At 41.4% G+C, this 16,696-nt stretch overlaps 1 protein-coding gene across 1 annotated transcript in view; it reads right to left on the bottom strand.

The window, feature by feature from the left end:
* hcrtr2 (hypocretin (orexin) receptor 2) overlaps window positions 1-16,696 on the bottom strand; it is a 60,759-nt gene that overhangs the window by 548 nt on the left and 43,515 nt on the right. The window contains exons 5-6 of the mRNA XM_067385455.1: window positions 11,362-11,582; window positions 4,317-4,438 (exon numbers count right to left, since the gene is read on the bottom strand). Coding sequence (XP_067241556.1) covers window positions 4,317-4,438; window positions 11,362-11,582 — 343 coding nt within the window. The remainder of the gene's footprint in view (window positions 1-4,316; window positions 4,439-11,361; window positions 11,583-16,696) is intronic.

Consider the following 16,696-nt stretch of genomic DNA (forward strand, 5'->3'; position numbering starts at 1 on the left):
GATGAAAACAATCGGAGATATATTTAAAAATATCTTTAGTCCTCCAAGGTTTATAATGGATGTGAATGAAGTGGAGTTGAATTTTGAAGACAATAAAAATAAAAATAAAAATGCATCCATCAATCCATAAAAATAAAAATTAATCCATACGACTCCAGGGGGTTAATAAGGGCCTTCTGAAGTGAATTGATGTGTTTGTGTAAGACAGATGTCCTTATTTAAAACTTTATAAAGTAAAATAACAAGCCCAACAACCATATGCATTCAATGTACAACGCCCCGGTTCTTTTTTTTTTTAATGTATGGATGCATTTTTTTGTCTTCAAAATTTGGGCAGCCATTCACAACCCTTATAAACCTTGGAGGACCAAGGATGTTTTTAAATGCATCTCCGGTTGTGTTAGACTGAAAGAAGATAGTCATACAGTATACACCCAGGATGGCTTGAGGGTGAGTAAATCATGGGGTAATTCTCATTTTTTAGTGAACTAAACCTTTAACAAAGATTAATACTGTTAACAAATGTATTGCTCATTGTTAATGCATTAACATTAATGGGACCTTACCAAAATAAACTTAAGCATTTCAATAATCCATTAAAGCTCACTTTTTGTCAGGGTTTTGATGGATGAGGATGAGGACTCAATGCAGGAGAGAGAGGGCTTTTATTAATAATAAAAAATAAAACAAGACACAACAAAAACTACCCCATGGGGAAAAAACAAAACAAAAAAAACAAAACGACTTGACAAACTTGACTAGACTTCACAAAGGGGAACATACGATAACGAACAAGCACAGGACTGCAAACACATGGAGAATAAATAAGAGCAAACAAGGCAGGTAACGAGGGAGGACAGGTGGGGCAAATGAACCAATAATCAGATACACAACACACTACACAAGACAAAAACACAACATGAAAGCATGCGGCAGGTGGAAACAACCGCGTGCTACACAAAACATGACAATACAAGAGCGCCTGGCCAATAAGAACAGACCAGGCGCTAGACAAAACATGAGACAAGAACGCACGGCAAGTGAAGGAACACTCGACCGTGCGCTCACAATAAAAGACAGGACTGGGAGCGCGAGTGTCCGAATCCCGACACGAAACCGAAACCAAACTAGACATGAGTGCCGGGATCCGAACGCCATGCTCCCAACATGAAACAAGGCACGCAGACAAGAGAGCACAGGGCTCAAGAACACTCGAGACCGTACGCTCACACAAAAACACGACAAGAACGGGAGTGTCAGAGCTCTGTCACAAAACCAAGAAATAAACTAGACAGAAGCGACAGAACCCTGACACTACCCCCCCTTATGAGGGACACAAGACAAACATATGACAACGCAAGACCAACATACACAACATAAGGCACACACCAACATGACAACAAGACAAAAACCATCAATACACAGAGACAAGGAGGGGAGCCAAGTCAGAGTCAGCAAAATAAAACCACAGTATCAAAATGTCTTTAAAAAGGAACCAGGGAGGGACGGGAGGGTTGAGCCAGGGAGGCTCAGGCAGATCTAGGGTCCCGGCTGAGGGCCAGGCCGGGACAGACCAGGGTGGGACCGGCGGGGTAGGAGTCCTGGCAGGGTGCTTGACTGGCGCCGGCAGGGCGTGTGGGAGGCACAAGAGTGGACTCTAGGGCAGCCTCCGGGGCTGGAGCGGGCTCTGGAATGGACTCTGGAGTGGACTCTGGGCCTTGAGGGATGGAGGATGACTTCCTCCATTTGCTAAGGCGAGGCAGTGGCACTAAGCTTTCCGCCTCTAGGTGCGTTGCAACATCTACAGCCGCCTCTTGGGGCACTGCAGTGACTTCGGCCGTCTCATCGAAGGCTGCAGATAGGAGTGAGGCGGGGCCGTTCTTCCTCCATCTCCGCAAACGGGTCATCGGAGGACTGGGGCTTCCACTGACTGCAGATGGAAGTGGAAAACAGTCAGTGGAGTGGGACTCTGCTTTAGGTGGGGGTTCAGGCTCCCCACGATCAAAGATGTGGTACACAAAGTCCCAGAAACCAATATTCCCCAGCTTCTCCATCTCCCACTGGCTGAGAGGCTGATCGAAGCAGATGTTGAAAACCTCCTTGATATCAGCCTCACTGTAATCCAAACGATCTACCTCAATAAGAAGATCACAGGCAAAGTTCCTCATGTCAGCCCCCTGCTGACGAAAGTAACGAGAGTTGAGATGCTGGATCAACAGCTGGCGGGTGGAAAGTCTAGTGGTGGGAGATGAAAAAGGAAGATGCCCATTCTCTGCTGAGTCCTCTTGTGGCTGGTTCGTTCTGTCAGGGTTTTGATGATGAATGAGGACAAGGACTCAAATGCAGGAGAGAGAGGACTTTTATTAATAATAAACAATAAAACAAGCCACAACAAAAACTACCCCTTGGGTGAAAAACAGACTTGACTTGACTAGACTTAGCTGCACAAAGGGGAACATACAACAACAAACCAGCACAGGACTGCAAAACACAAGGAGAATAAATAGGAGAGCAAACAAGGCAGGTAACGAGGGAGGACAGGTGGGGCAAATGAACCAATAATAAGGTAACAAGACGGGGTCAAGACAATAGACATGAGAGCACATGGCACAAAGAAACACATGACAAGCCATGTGCTCACACTAAACAACAAAAACACAAGCACGTGGCCAATGAAAACAAAATCACAAGCCATGTGCTTACACAAAACGAGACATGAACACACATCTATGAGAATTCATAAGCTGCGTGTTCACACAAAACGAGACAACATGAGAGCACAGGCTGCGTGCTACACAACACAAGACAAAAACACAACATGAAAGCAGGTGGCAGGTGGAAACAACCGCGTGCTACACAAAACATGACAATACAAGAGCGTCTGGCCAATAACTACCGACCAGCCGCTAGACAAAACATGAGACAAGAGAGCGCACGGGTCAAGAACACCCGAGACCGTACGCTCACACAAAAACAGGACAAGAACGGGAGTGTCAGAGCTCTGTCACAAAACCAAGAAATAAACTAGACAGAAGTGACAGAACCCTGACACTTTTCTTTTTCTCACAGATAAATGAGCACATGCATTTTACTTTGTGGACAGCTCAATGAAACTAAATGCCTTATCAAAAAATGTTGAAGTTTGAGCTGACATTTTGTTAATCCCTGCCATAAAGCATAATCTACTAATCCAATTTTAGCTTTTTTCATCCACCATTTTCTCAATTTCCTTTCTCTTGTTTGTCCATGGAGGAGATATGGGTGTATGTGTAATTTTAAATGAAACATGGAAATTATTATTAAAAAAGTGACAGGTGTTCCAGTGTGCATGCTTATATGACTCTTATTTATTGTGTGTAGATTTTGATTTTAGTGGTTTCCTTTTATGCTTTACCACATACATCATCTTTCAGAAAGGCAAACTGAAATACCTCTAGTCTTGTATTTACATCACCCATGTAAAAATGGGAGTACTTTATGTACTCTTAGAAGAAATGCGCAAAAACAGCTTGTCACTGGAGGAGTAAGCTACTCTTTGTAGCTTGTATACCCCTAAACGGTTCATAGTAGTACCTTAAGGGTACATATTACTACTTCAAGGTACAAAAAAGCACCTTTTAGGGCTAGATAAGGTACAAAGATGTCCCTCTAAGGGTTCTGCCTGACAAGCTGTTGTACCATAAAGATATTTTTTTTTGCACTTTTTTTCAGGCAGTGAATTTTATATTCTGTTTTTTAAAAAACATCAACTGCTCTTTTTAGACCTTTCAAAGTACATTGGTCCCCATGTAACTGGTGGGATAAAATGGATTCATTCATTTTCAGTAGGCGCAATGAATCCTCCAAACTGCTCTAAATGATATCAAAAGCGTCCTTGAAATGACCAGGTAATGATGTACTCAATGTTATCAAACCTGTACCACGGTGCACAAAGGGAATATTGCAATGCTAATGAAGAAATAATTAGTTTGCTCGTTTGGAATGAAAAGGTGCAGGATGTTTCCGGAGGGCAAACGGCATTTCAAAGCTTTGAAGTCTTGTGTGTGTTTGCAGGCAGTGTAGGGAATGAAATGCAATGCCTTAATGTGACCAGCAGATGGAGGAAACAACATGCAGTGCATTGGTTCTGAACTCTGGTCATCTATATATCTTTTATATGATACAAACAGATCAATTCACGCAGTTCTCTGCAAACAAGATGATGATTTGAATCTGGTGTATAAAGAAGGAAGAAAATCAAAATATGCAGTGCGGTGAGTCTCCAGAGCCAGAAGTGAAAGGTGTAAAATATCAAAGCCCCTTTTGCAAATACTCACCACTAAGGAAATTATAGATAATTGGATTGGCGGCACTGTTGGCGTATATAAGCCAGTGTGAGAAGGTGAACCAGGCATAGACAGTCTCTCTGTTATTGGTGTTCTTAAAAGCTCCAAATACTCTGCAGATCACAGGTGGACAAACACATAACAATGTAACCATCAAAAACAGAACATTTTGAATAAATAAAGCCTTTATTTCAAATACAGTGGGACTCTGCTCTAAGAAACCTTACAAGGAGCAGATTTTTTAAAAATAATTTATTACAGATATTTTATTTGCAACCTTCATTTCAGCTCAATACATGCAAAGCATCTTAAACTTATCCACAAAAAATATATATATAATTTAACTCAACTAATTAATTTGACTCAAAGTAGTTGTGAAATAAACAAGATGCATTATGTCATTATTGCAAATAAACACGTATTGGTTGATCAGAACGCAAAGCAGAGATTGAGTTATGTGTCACACTTCACATTTTTTTCTTCTCATGTTATAAAATCATTTCAAGCGGACTCAATATTTCAATATTTTTTTTTTTTTTAAGCAGGGATAGTGTCAGACCAGGTTTATGTAAGGAATAACTGACGACGGGCTGCTGACTTATTAGAAAAAATACTGCACGCCACGGTAATGCAGCCACGACGCAAAGCAGTGTCAGAGACAACATGTTTCTGAGCGAGTGATTGTCTGCACTGTGTGTGTGTGTGTGTGCATTTAAATGGGAGAGAGGGAGAAAGAGAGCATAATACGTAATACGTTAATAACACATAATTTTGTGGCAAAAACATGGACATAAGTTGACGTTTTTATTCCATTCTTTACTATATTTATTTGCTTGGTCTGTGTCATTGTGGGTTTTGGTTCTTTTGCTGTTGTACCTCTAAAGCCATTGGAAATAACTGAAGTGATATAGATCTGTAGTGCGGTCAAGACCTGCCTGGAACTACTTTGAAACCTTAGAATGTTTGTCAACCAATCAGATTCAAGCATTCAACAGCCCTGTAGTATAATTTGTTATAATGACCATCTGACCGTAGATTATCCCATACTGTTTTTTTTTTTTCCCCTGAAGAAGCTGAGTACACTAACTTAGTTATTAAGATTACATTAAGAATAACTAAAGAACAATTGGTCCCACTTTATACACTGCGTTCCAAATTATTATGAAAGAGACAATTAAGTAAGATTTCTGTACAATAAACATTCAGATTTTAGTTATTCTAAGAAAATGTTTGTTTGTTTATTTCTCCATGTCTTTTTAGATAACTGGTATCAATCTCAGACAAAATAATTTGCCAGATCTATGGAAACCCTACCTAGAGGTTGTTCCACATTATTAAGCAAGTCACAGTTCTCATGCAATATGGGGAGGAAGAAAGATCTTTCTGAAGATGAAAAGCATGAAATGGTGCAATGTTGTGCAAAAGGCATGAAAACAACTAATATTGTGTGAAACATAATGGAGATTATCGAATTATCATAAGATTTGTGAGTGATTTATAGCACAGCAGAACTCAGATAAAGGCTTATTAATGAAAGTTCCTGTCAAAAAAATGATTGTATTAAAAGGGCAGCTATAAAAAAGCCAGTGTTGAGCAGCAAACAGGTATTTGAAGCTGCTGGTGTCTCTGGAGTCTCAAGAAGCTCTCCATGCAGGCTGGCAGTTGTGCGTAAAGATGCATTTCAGCCACTCCAAACCAAACCTCACAAAGAGAAACATTTACAGTGGTTTTAGAAATACATGAAGACTCATTTTTAAATAGTTTTATTCACTGATGAATGCCGTACTACAATGGATGGTCTAAATGGATGGATTTCTGGATGGTTGGTGAATGGCCACCACGTTCCAACATTACTGCGACGTCAGCAAGGAGCTGGCGGGTGATGATTTGGGCTGGAATACTGGGAAGTGAGATGGAGGGTATTGAAATGACTTTTGCAAGATATGTGGAGTTCATAACTGTCCATTTTCAGCTATGGTATAAAAAGGAGGATAGTGCCTTCTGAAATACAATGCACTATGCACTATTCCATGCTGCAAAAAACACCACAGCAATAAAACTGTTTGAAAATGTATTTCTACACCCACTGTAAATGTTTCTCTTTGTTAGGTTTGGTTAGTGGTGTCTAAAATGCATCTTTACGCACAACTGCCAGCCTGCATGGAGAGCTTCTCGAGACTCCAGAGACACCAGCAGCTTCATATACCTGTTTGCTGCTCAACACTGGCTTTTTTTATAGCTGCCCTTTTAATACAATTAATTTTTTTGACAGGAACTTTCATTATTAAACCTTTATCTGACCGAGTTCTGTTGTGCTCTAAATCACTCAAAAATCTTATAATTCGATAATCTCCATTATGTTTCACACAATATTAGTTGTTTTCATGCCTTTTGCACAATATTGCACCATTTCATGCTTTTCATCTTCAGAAAGATCTTTCTTCCTCCCCATATTGCATGAGAACTGTGACTTGCTTAATAATGTGGAACAACCTCTAAGTAGGGTTTCCATAGATCTGGCAAATTATTTTGTCTGAGATTGATATCAGTTATCTAAAAAGACATGGATAAATAAACGAACAAACATTTTTTTTTAGAAAAACTAAAATCTGAATGTTTATTATACAGAAATCTTATGGATATGTCACTTTTATACAAATTTGGAACACAGTGTATCCCTGCGTTTCAATGTCCATACTATCCATCCTAAATAGTATGTGAGATTAAAATAAGTGTGTCCCAAAGCATAGTATGTTGAAAAGAGTATGCCAAAAGTCCCCGGATGGTCTACTATTTCCGGTAGATTTTCAAAGTGTGGATCCGTGCACACTATAGAGGCTAATATTGCCCACAACCCATTGCGCATTGGACGAGGATTCAGTTCAGAACTACAAACACGAGTAAAAAGTGTTAAAAAACTACAAAATATGGCGGATATACGCGATCGACGCTGAGAGATTTGAGTGACTAATAATCAGTTTAACCTGATAGAAAATATATATTTAATGTTACCCATGTTATTTTTCATCTGCAAATACCAATGTGGACTTTTATAAAGATCTGATTGGCCATTAACTTTTAAATGCATCATTATGCATTAATATGAGGAGAGTTCTCCACATGAAAGACTCGCGACTGCAGATCAACCTGCTGCATTTCTCTCCGATACGGTAGGAAATTAGCTAAATGAAATGTGGAGGATGTAAGATGATTGACAGGCCAGTTTACGGTGACAGGATGCGACAGAGAGAATTGACGCGATTGTATGACGTGTTAGTATGTCCCAAAACTTGTCTACTCTTTTGCTACACACTCAAAAGTATGTACTTTTTGTTCACAGAAAGAGTAAATACTTTTAGGGCGTAGCATAAGTAGGCGAATTGGAACGCAGCATATATGTCCTTAACTACTCCTTAGTTATTACTTCCTCATTTGTTACCTTGGTTACTGATTGGTCCCACTTTGGGTTCCCTTTGTATATACAGTATACACCCTGTTTGGTTTTGGACTCTGTTGGTTAGTTTAAAGGTGTGGTTCAGTGATTTTTTTCTAGGCTTGATTGTGTTTTGGGGGCACAGTTTAACATGTCTTAATGCTTTGTTTTTGAAAACACTGTATTTTTCATATATTTTACCTTTATTCTACATCTTTGTTTCCACTGTCATATGAACAGCTCATTTGACTTCCTGCTTCTATGAAGCCACTCCCTCCGAAATATGCAATGTGCTCCGATTGGTTAGCAGGTTGGCCCAGTGTATCATGATTTAGTGAAGCATCTGGAAACGCCACGCCCCTTACCATTCGTAGTTACGTGCTTCAGTGAAAATGTAAATAATAGCGTCTATATTGCTGTATCAAATTGAGCTGAATCAGACCCAGATGAAGAGGGTCAGGCAGAACCACTGCAATCACGGCTTTTAAAGGATGTTTATGAATGGTATTTCATTTTGTATTTGTGTCAAAGTATTTAGATGCTGTCACTGCTGTTTATTAACTTTCATATACAGTTTTATCCTGATCAAAGCCACATGGCCTCGCCCACTTTGTTGTATGTTCCCGGGGGCATGTTTTGCAGGGTTTATGATGTCACCAACCCGTGAAGAAGCTCGTTGTAGTCCAAACCGCTCGTTTTTGTAGGCATTAAACTGCCATAACTTTAAAAGACAATATCTCCATTTGCATTGAACTTTCAGCACTGTAACTTTGCAGATACTGTTTATGCTCAAGCAGCAACATTACACACTAACTAAAGTTAAAAAAGTGAAATCGCATTGAACCACCCCTTTAAAGCTGCTGTCCGTAAGTTTTGCCTCTTTGTCGCCATCTCTGTTTAAAAACCTGCAATTGCAGTTATATGTGGAATTATTATCTTTACGTGGGTTGTGCATCGGCATGGTTCCTCAGTACGGATGAATCTAATGTTTGGTGTAAGTCAACACATTGGTGTGGATACTGTACTTCAGAATCACAGATTCTATGTCTTGGAAGTATGACCAATATAAGAATTTTCACAGAAAAATGTCTGAACAAGTAACATGTCTGCCACTTTTGTTCTGACCAACTGAGGAAAAAATAATTAGGCCTACAATAAATGGCCAATGGTAATTAAATCTAATGATTGCTTAGCTCATATCACATCAAACCATGCACATTATTATTATTGTTATACTTTGTTCTCAAATTGTTAATGTTAACAAAATCAGCATTGTGTGACTGTGTATTTAGTGTGTAATAGCGTTACCTGTAGATTTCAGTTTCTGTAGTCACTCAACAGTCCGAAGTCTTTTGCTTTTGACTACGGGTGAATCTCCAGTTGACACTGATGATTGTCATTTGGACCTTTCTGGATTACAATCCACCATCAAAATGATACATTTAATTATTTCAGCTGCTGTGAGAAAAGGCTATAAATGATCCGCTACCAGCAGCATCCTATATGCATAGTCTACTAGCTGGGACTCCTTGCTTTCTGTTTACAGACGTGATGTAATGACGCAAAGATGAACGGCGACATGCTCGAATTTCCCGCGGAAACCCACCAGTACCACTTGTTAGAAAACATTATTACAAGCTTACCGTTGTGAATTGGGCGAAGGTAAGGAGATAGTTTTGAACACTGGCTGGTAATGTACTTGCTCAGAAATTGATTTAAAAAATGTTACAGACTGCAGATTTAAGGTATGTTTTGCATTTGTTTTCTCCTGAGAATTTCTATTTTTGAATTAACAGATTATTTATACTGATTATCTGAGTCACTCATGTTGGATCACACCATACATCTGACAACATCATAGCAAAGCCCTGGTAAACACCCAGAAAACACTTGGGTTGTGATAGTCAAGCAGATTCTTTGTTTGAACAGACTCAGACTACAAAGGGCCACACAATGAACAGATGTAATCTCAGCAGTCGGTCTCATGCCTTTAAAGAACGCCTCACATTACTCATAACAATGCATTATATTACCATAAGACACATTTTTTATTAATATTGCTTTTTTTTTAATGGCAGAATGTTTTCTGCTGAATTAACCTATTTTTTGCCCAAAGTCCTGGGCAGTTCCATTTAACTCAACTATTGTTTAAAAATTGACTTTATTTTACAGTGCTGTAGTTACATTATAATTACTCAAATAAGTACTGTGTACAATTAATTAACTACATGTACTTAATATAGAGTTACAGTTAGGGTTAGGGTTTAGAGTTAGTTACTTGTAATTATGCATAATTTACTGTTATTACTATATAAGTACATGTAGTAACATGTAACTATGGCACTGTAAAATAAAGTGTTACCTAAAAATTACTATATGGCTTAAAATGAACCCAAAATATGTTGGAAATTAAAAATCAGACACAATTAGTAGAGGCAACAATAACAATCAAAAGGTGAGCATTTGTTAATAAGCAATTTAATAAATGTTTATTGTTTAATTAATATTCATTAAAATATTACTAAATGTAAATTTACTAAACATATAAATATATGCTAATTTCCAACATATTTTGGGTTGATTTTAATCAAGCAATATTGTAATTTTTAAACAATAGTTGAGTTAAATAAAACTACCCAGCAGTTTGGCCAAACATTTAACCCAACCCCTGGTTAAAACAACCAAATCGCTGAGTTTGTCAATTTTCAACCCAACTTGGGTTGTTTTTAACCCAGCATTTTAGAGTGTAGAGGAGTGATTCTCCAAAAAACATGCCTAGGACAAATTTTACCTCAAAATTAAAAGGAAATAGAGAAAGATTTGCATAAAGAAAATGGAGTAAGTTTTAGGATCTTTTTCTTTCTTTCTTTCTTTCTTTCTTTCTTTCTTTCTTTCTTTCTTTCTTTCTTTCTTTCTTTCTTTCTTTCTTTCTTTCTTTCTTTCTTTCTTTCTTTCTTTCTTTCCATGACCAACAATGGCCCCACTTTATATTAAGTGTCTTTAACTACAATGTACAAAAATTTAAATGAATTAGATGCAGTGCACTTATTGTGTACACACTGATGTTTTTCATTACACCTATAATTACACTGTTGACCATCCCTTACACCTTAACCCATCCTTAAATCTACCCATACACCAAATCTGTTTTAACTTTACCTGTATCCAGCTCAATAGTAGCACAAGTTCTTTCCAATTCAACACAGCAAGTCCATTGTACATAACATTATTATTATTAAGTATAGTACATAGTAAAGACACCTAATATAACGTGTGACCCAAACCATAAATATGTTATATAGTATTTTAACTTAAATATTTATTACTCATGTAGTGTGCCTTTCATTTATGCTGATATAAAAATCATAAAATCTAATGTGGATCACAGTTGAGAATAATGAGAATCACAATAAACCCTCTCAAAAAGTCATGAATTGGCAATAGAATAACATCACAATGCAAAAGAAAACCTTAATGGTCCTAAAAATGTGAAATATAGTCACCTGTTTTTTTAACTTTGTTACCCAGACATGTTCTTGACAGCCATTGTGAGTCCACACAGAGACAGACATACACTACCTGTGAACGTGTCATGTTTCTTACCTCTTCATGATGTTGAGAACACTGATGGGCAGGTAACAGAGCGCAAACACAAACAGCACCACCATCAGCATGCGTGCCGTCTTTCGTCGGGCTTTCACCTGCTTGATCTCTGCTGAGACCGTACTGGTTCTCACCTTCACCGATTCTCCCGAGCCCACGGCATGGGCTGAACACTGCAGCGACTTCCACTTCCTCTGAAGCACCGATGAGGTCCCAGGAATCTGTTCAGGGATAAAGCAGTGTAGGTTATGGGTCATGGCACAGCAATTCAGTCCGCATTGCCACGTTTACAAAATTGAATACAAAAGACTTAAGATTTGTGAACATTGTGATTAAATTTAACTCTAAAAATGCTACAGTAAAAAACCTGTTTCAAGGCTAACAAATATACACCAATCAGGCATGACTTTGAGAGAGTTTAACAAGGACCACATTGTGATGCTAGACGACTGGATCAGAGCATCTCCAAAACTGCAGCTCTTGTGGGATGTTCCCGGTCTGCAGTGGTCAGTATCTATCAAAAGAGCTCCAAGGAAGGAACAGTGGTCTACCGGTGATAGAGTCATGAGCGGCCGAGATCATTGATGCACGTGGGGAGCGAAGGCTGGTCCGTGTGGTCCGATCCAACAGACGAGCTCCTGTAGCTCAAACTGCTCCAGAAGTTAATGCTGGTTCTGATAGAAAGGTGTCAGAATACACAGAGCATCAGTTTGTTCTGTATGGAGCTGCAGAGCTGCAGACCTGTCAGGGTGCCCATCTGACCCCTGTCCACCGCCGAAAGAGCCAACAGTGACACGTGAGCATCAGAACTGGACCACGGAGCAATGGAAGAAGGTGGTCTGGTCTGATGAATCACGTTTTCTTCTACATCATGTGGATGAGGAGCACAACAACGAGTTTGAGGTGTTGACTTGGCCTCCAAATTCCCCAGATCTCAATCCAATCGAGCGTTTGTGGGATGTGCTAAACAAGTCCGATCCATGGAGGATCCACCTCACAACTTACAGGACTTAAAGGATCTGCTGCTAACATCTGGTGTCAGATACCACAGCACACCTTCAGGGGTCTAGAGGAGTCCATGCCTCGACGGGTCAGGGCTGTTTTGGCAGCAAAATGGGGACCAACACAATATTTGGAAGGTGTTCATAATGTTATGCCTGACTGGTGTACATTCTTAGAATATTTTGCTAGCACTGAAATTAAGTTATGATAATGTTATTTCTGAATGTTCACTGAATGGTCAAAACGACCAGTTTTTTTTTTTTTTTCTCGGTAATGCAAGTGGTAAAGGTGAAATATGTAATATTTTTGCAGTAAAATACCCAAAAACCACTAGGTCAGTGTTATATATTTTGTTCATTGAGTACTTTCAACATCCCAAATGTTTCCAACTATTTGTAAATCGTGAGAAAATTGCAATTTTATCCAAGGCTCCGGGACATGTGAGGAGTCGCCTGTCAATGGCGTCATACCCGCGTTACCCTCGGTTTCCGGTTTTATTTTGCAGAAACCATGGAAACACCAAAGACGCTTTAATATTTACATGTTTTAATAGACAAGGGAACAACTGTTTTGATATATTTATAGACAGAAAACGTCTCGGGTTACGTCTGTAACCCTGGTTCCCTGAATAAGGGAACGAGACGCTGCGTAGTCGCTTTGGGAACGCCTCTGCGCGTTTTGTCTTGAAGCACTCGTGAAATCGAACCAATAGTGTGACGGGACGTCAGTGCGGGTGACGTCACGGACCAGGAAACTATAAAGCACTCCTGAGAACAAAGAACGCCAGCTTCTGATATGGATGAAGCAGACGCTCACAGGCGTGCAGGGAGTATGGCTAAGCTACGCAGCGTCTCGTTCCCTTATTCAGGGAACCAGGGTTACAGACGTAACCCGAGACGTTCCCTTTCATGGGAACATCGACGCTGCGTAGTCGCTTTGGGAACGCTATCCCAACTAGGCCATAAGACCAAGTGCCTGTCTGTTATCTTACGACGAGAGCACCGAGGACCCTGGAGTGGAGCCCAAATCAAGGTTATACAACCTAATGAAGGTATGCTGAGATGACCACCCAGCCGCATCACATATCTCGTTAATGGGAACCCCGAGATCAAAGCCTTTGAGGCAGCCATACCCCTAGTAGAGTGTGCCCGGACAGCCAAAGGTGAAGGCTGCCCGTATGACTCATAGGCAAGAGAGATGGCCTCAACCACCCACTTGCTCATTCTTCCTGATCCGGATTAATCAAAGGAGGAGGACAAAAGGCCTGCAGTACAATCGGTCCTGGGACGTTGGTGGGGACCTTGGATTTATAACCAGGTCTAGGATGAAGGAAAGCCCTGAACATACCAGGCGCACATTCCAAACATGAGGGAGCAACCGAAAGTGCTTGAAGATCTCCAATTCTTTTGAGAGATGAAATTGCCAACAGGTGGACAGCTTTGAGAGGAATCTTCCAGACACCTCCTCTAATGGTTCAAAGGGAGCCTCAGCTAACCCTTCCAACACAATAGCCCAGTCCCAGGCCGGAGTTTTGTACGCACAGAAGGCCTCAGCCTCTGGGTACCACAGAGAAAGCGTATAAATAGGGGGTCTCTTCCACAGAAGAGTCCCCAAACAGAGCATGATAAGTGGAAATAGCCACTATATAAACCTTCAAGGTAGAAGGAGATAAACCATCCAAGTTTTATACTTGGAGAAATTGCAGCACAAGACTGATAGAAGAGTGGAACAGGTCCAGCTGATGTTGTCTACAGCAAGTAGAAACCAACTTCCATTTATTTGTCTGTATAGCTTTCTCGTGGAAGGAGCTCTGGAGTGGAGTATGGTCTCGACAACCTCAGTTGGGAGACCGGATTCTATGAGCCTAGCCCCCTCAGAGGCCAAGCTCAGAGTTTCCACAACTCCAGGCGGGAGTAAATTATCATGCCGCCCGCTTGAGACAGAAAGTCCTGTCTGATGGGGATCTCCACGGGGGAGCCGTCTAGAAGAGACACTAGGTCTGCAAATCAAACTCGGGTTGGCCTTAATGGGGCTATCAGTATGAGATAGACCCTCTCTAGGCAAACCCTCTCCAGAACTCCTGGGAACAGAGCGATCGGGGAAAAGTGTGTACAGACGTAACCTCGGCCACGTCTGCACCATGGCATCCAACCCCAGAGGGGTGGATTAGTCAGAGAGCACCACAGTGGGCAAAGAGATGTTCTTTCGAAGCAAATAGGTCAACTTCTGCACGACCGAAGTTCTCAAATGAGCTCCACCACCTCAGGGTGGAGACTCCATTCCCCGGGCCTCGGCCCCTGCCTCAACAGGATGTCTGCCCCCACATTTTGATGGCCCCTCGGGTGTGGGAGGAAGTATTTGAGTACTCGAAATACCGCCATCATTTCCAGATGATTTATGTGTCAGGAAAGTCGATGGTCCTCCCAAAGACCCTGAGCCGGCGACCACTCATGATCGCCCCCCAGCCTGTGAGGGAAGCATCCGTCGTTAGCATTACACGACGACAATGAGCCCCCAACACAGGTCCCTGGGACAGGAACCAAGGCTTCTTCCACATGACTAAGGCACGAAGGCATTGCCGCGTGACCTTAATCATGCGAAAAGGATTTCTTCTCAGAGAAAACCCCTTGGTCCTGAGCCACCACTGTAAGGGTCTCATGTGCAGCAGGCCAAAAGGTATCACGTTGGACGCAGCTGCCGTAAGACCCAACAGTCTCTGAAACTGTTTTGCAGTGTGTGACTGGCCTAATTTCACCCCATTCACGGCCGAGAGAATGGAACGCACCAGAGCAGGAGACAGATGTGCCTGCATCGTGATGGAATCCCAGACTACCCCTAGATCGTTGGTAGTTTAAGCTGGAAGAAGCACCCTCTTCTTGGCATTAATTCTCAGCCCTAGCCTTCTGATGTGAGACAGAACAACATCTCAATGTTGGACTGCCATATGCTCAAACTGAGCTAAATTCAACCAATTGTTGATATAATTCAACACGCGAATGCCCTGGAGTCTCAGAGGAGCCAGAGCTGCATCCACGCATTTTGTGAAGGTGTGGGGTGAAAGCTAGGCAGAAAGGAAGAACCCTGTATTGGTAAGCTTCGCCCCCGAAAGCAAATCTGAGGAACCTCCTGTGCTGAGGATGGATGGATACATGAAAGTACCCTCCAACCCTCTTTGGAACAAAGTACAGACTGTAAAACCCTGACAGCTTGCTGGGAGGAGAAACCCTTCTATAGCTCCTTTTTGCAAGAGCGTCAGAACTATGTGTTCCAATACCAGAGACTGCAAGGGGTCCACCACTATAGGGAAGACCCTGTTAAATTGGGGCGGGCGAGACCCGAATTCTGTAACCCTTTCTTTGTGAGCAGTACCCATTGAGAAATACTTGGAAGAAGTTTCCATTCTACCAGAAATCTACTAAGGGAACCAGTCTCTCATGACTGGCCTCTGGTGTTTTTTTTTGTTTTGTTTTGTTTGTTTTTTTTTTTGAACATTTGACTCGGCGCCCTTAAGCGGTGAACCGGCAGGGAACAACCGAATCAAATGTCGACCGGCCCTCCTCAGAGGGTCAGTGGAGACCGCTGCACCCTGAAGCACACGAGGTGGCAGGGTTGGCAGAACGGCCCCCTGAGGGCACCGAGGAGGGGCGGATACCATATAGTGTGGTAAAGAACCCTCTTCGGAAAGGGGCTACCCTCGAATGTCCTATGCCACTGGCGTCAGGACCTTTTCGAAGTCTTCTTGGTGATAACAGTCCGCAGATCTGTCTCACCCCACAAAGACTTCAGCTGTGTTGCCTGTCCCGGTCCCCAAGCTTTCTGCGGGGGAGCACGGGTGACGACACTTTTTTTTTTTTTTTTTTTCAGTGCCCTGAAACGGCGAACCGGCAAGGAACAACTGAACTGACCACTCTATGACCCTCCTCTTCTTAGAGGATCACTGGAAACCGCTGCACCCTGAAGCACACGAGGTGGCAGGGTTGGCAGACCGGCCTCTCTTCTTTTAAATTCCTCAGAATTTAATGTATTCAATATTTCATTTAATCCTTAAATTAAATGCAGCCAAAAACAAACAGTCAAAAAGACAGGCTGAATATATTGGAATACAAAAAGAATTATAGCTCGTAATAGTTTGCAAGATATTATAGGGAAAAGAGAAAGGGAACTCCCGTCTACTCAGTTCCCTCCAAATATATATAAACATTTTATATATAATCGGCTATATATTACGGGCACGATATCTATGCGCAGCCTCGGCAAACGCGAGATCCGAGCCGTATATTCTTTATTGCAGACTTAATCTGCGCGCTGCCTCGGCAAACGCGAGATCCGAGCT

This window comes from Chanodichthys erythropterus, chromosome 5 (assembly GCF_024489055.1).
Source record: "Chanodichthys erythropterus isolate Z2021 chromosome 5, ASM2448905v1, whole genome shotgun sequence".
Classification (NCBI taxonomy): domain Eukaryota; kingdom Metazoa; phylum Chordata; class Actinopteri; order Cypriniformes; family Xenocyprididae; genus Chanodichthys; species Chanodichthys erythropterus.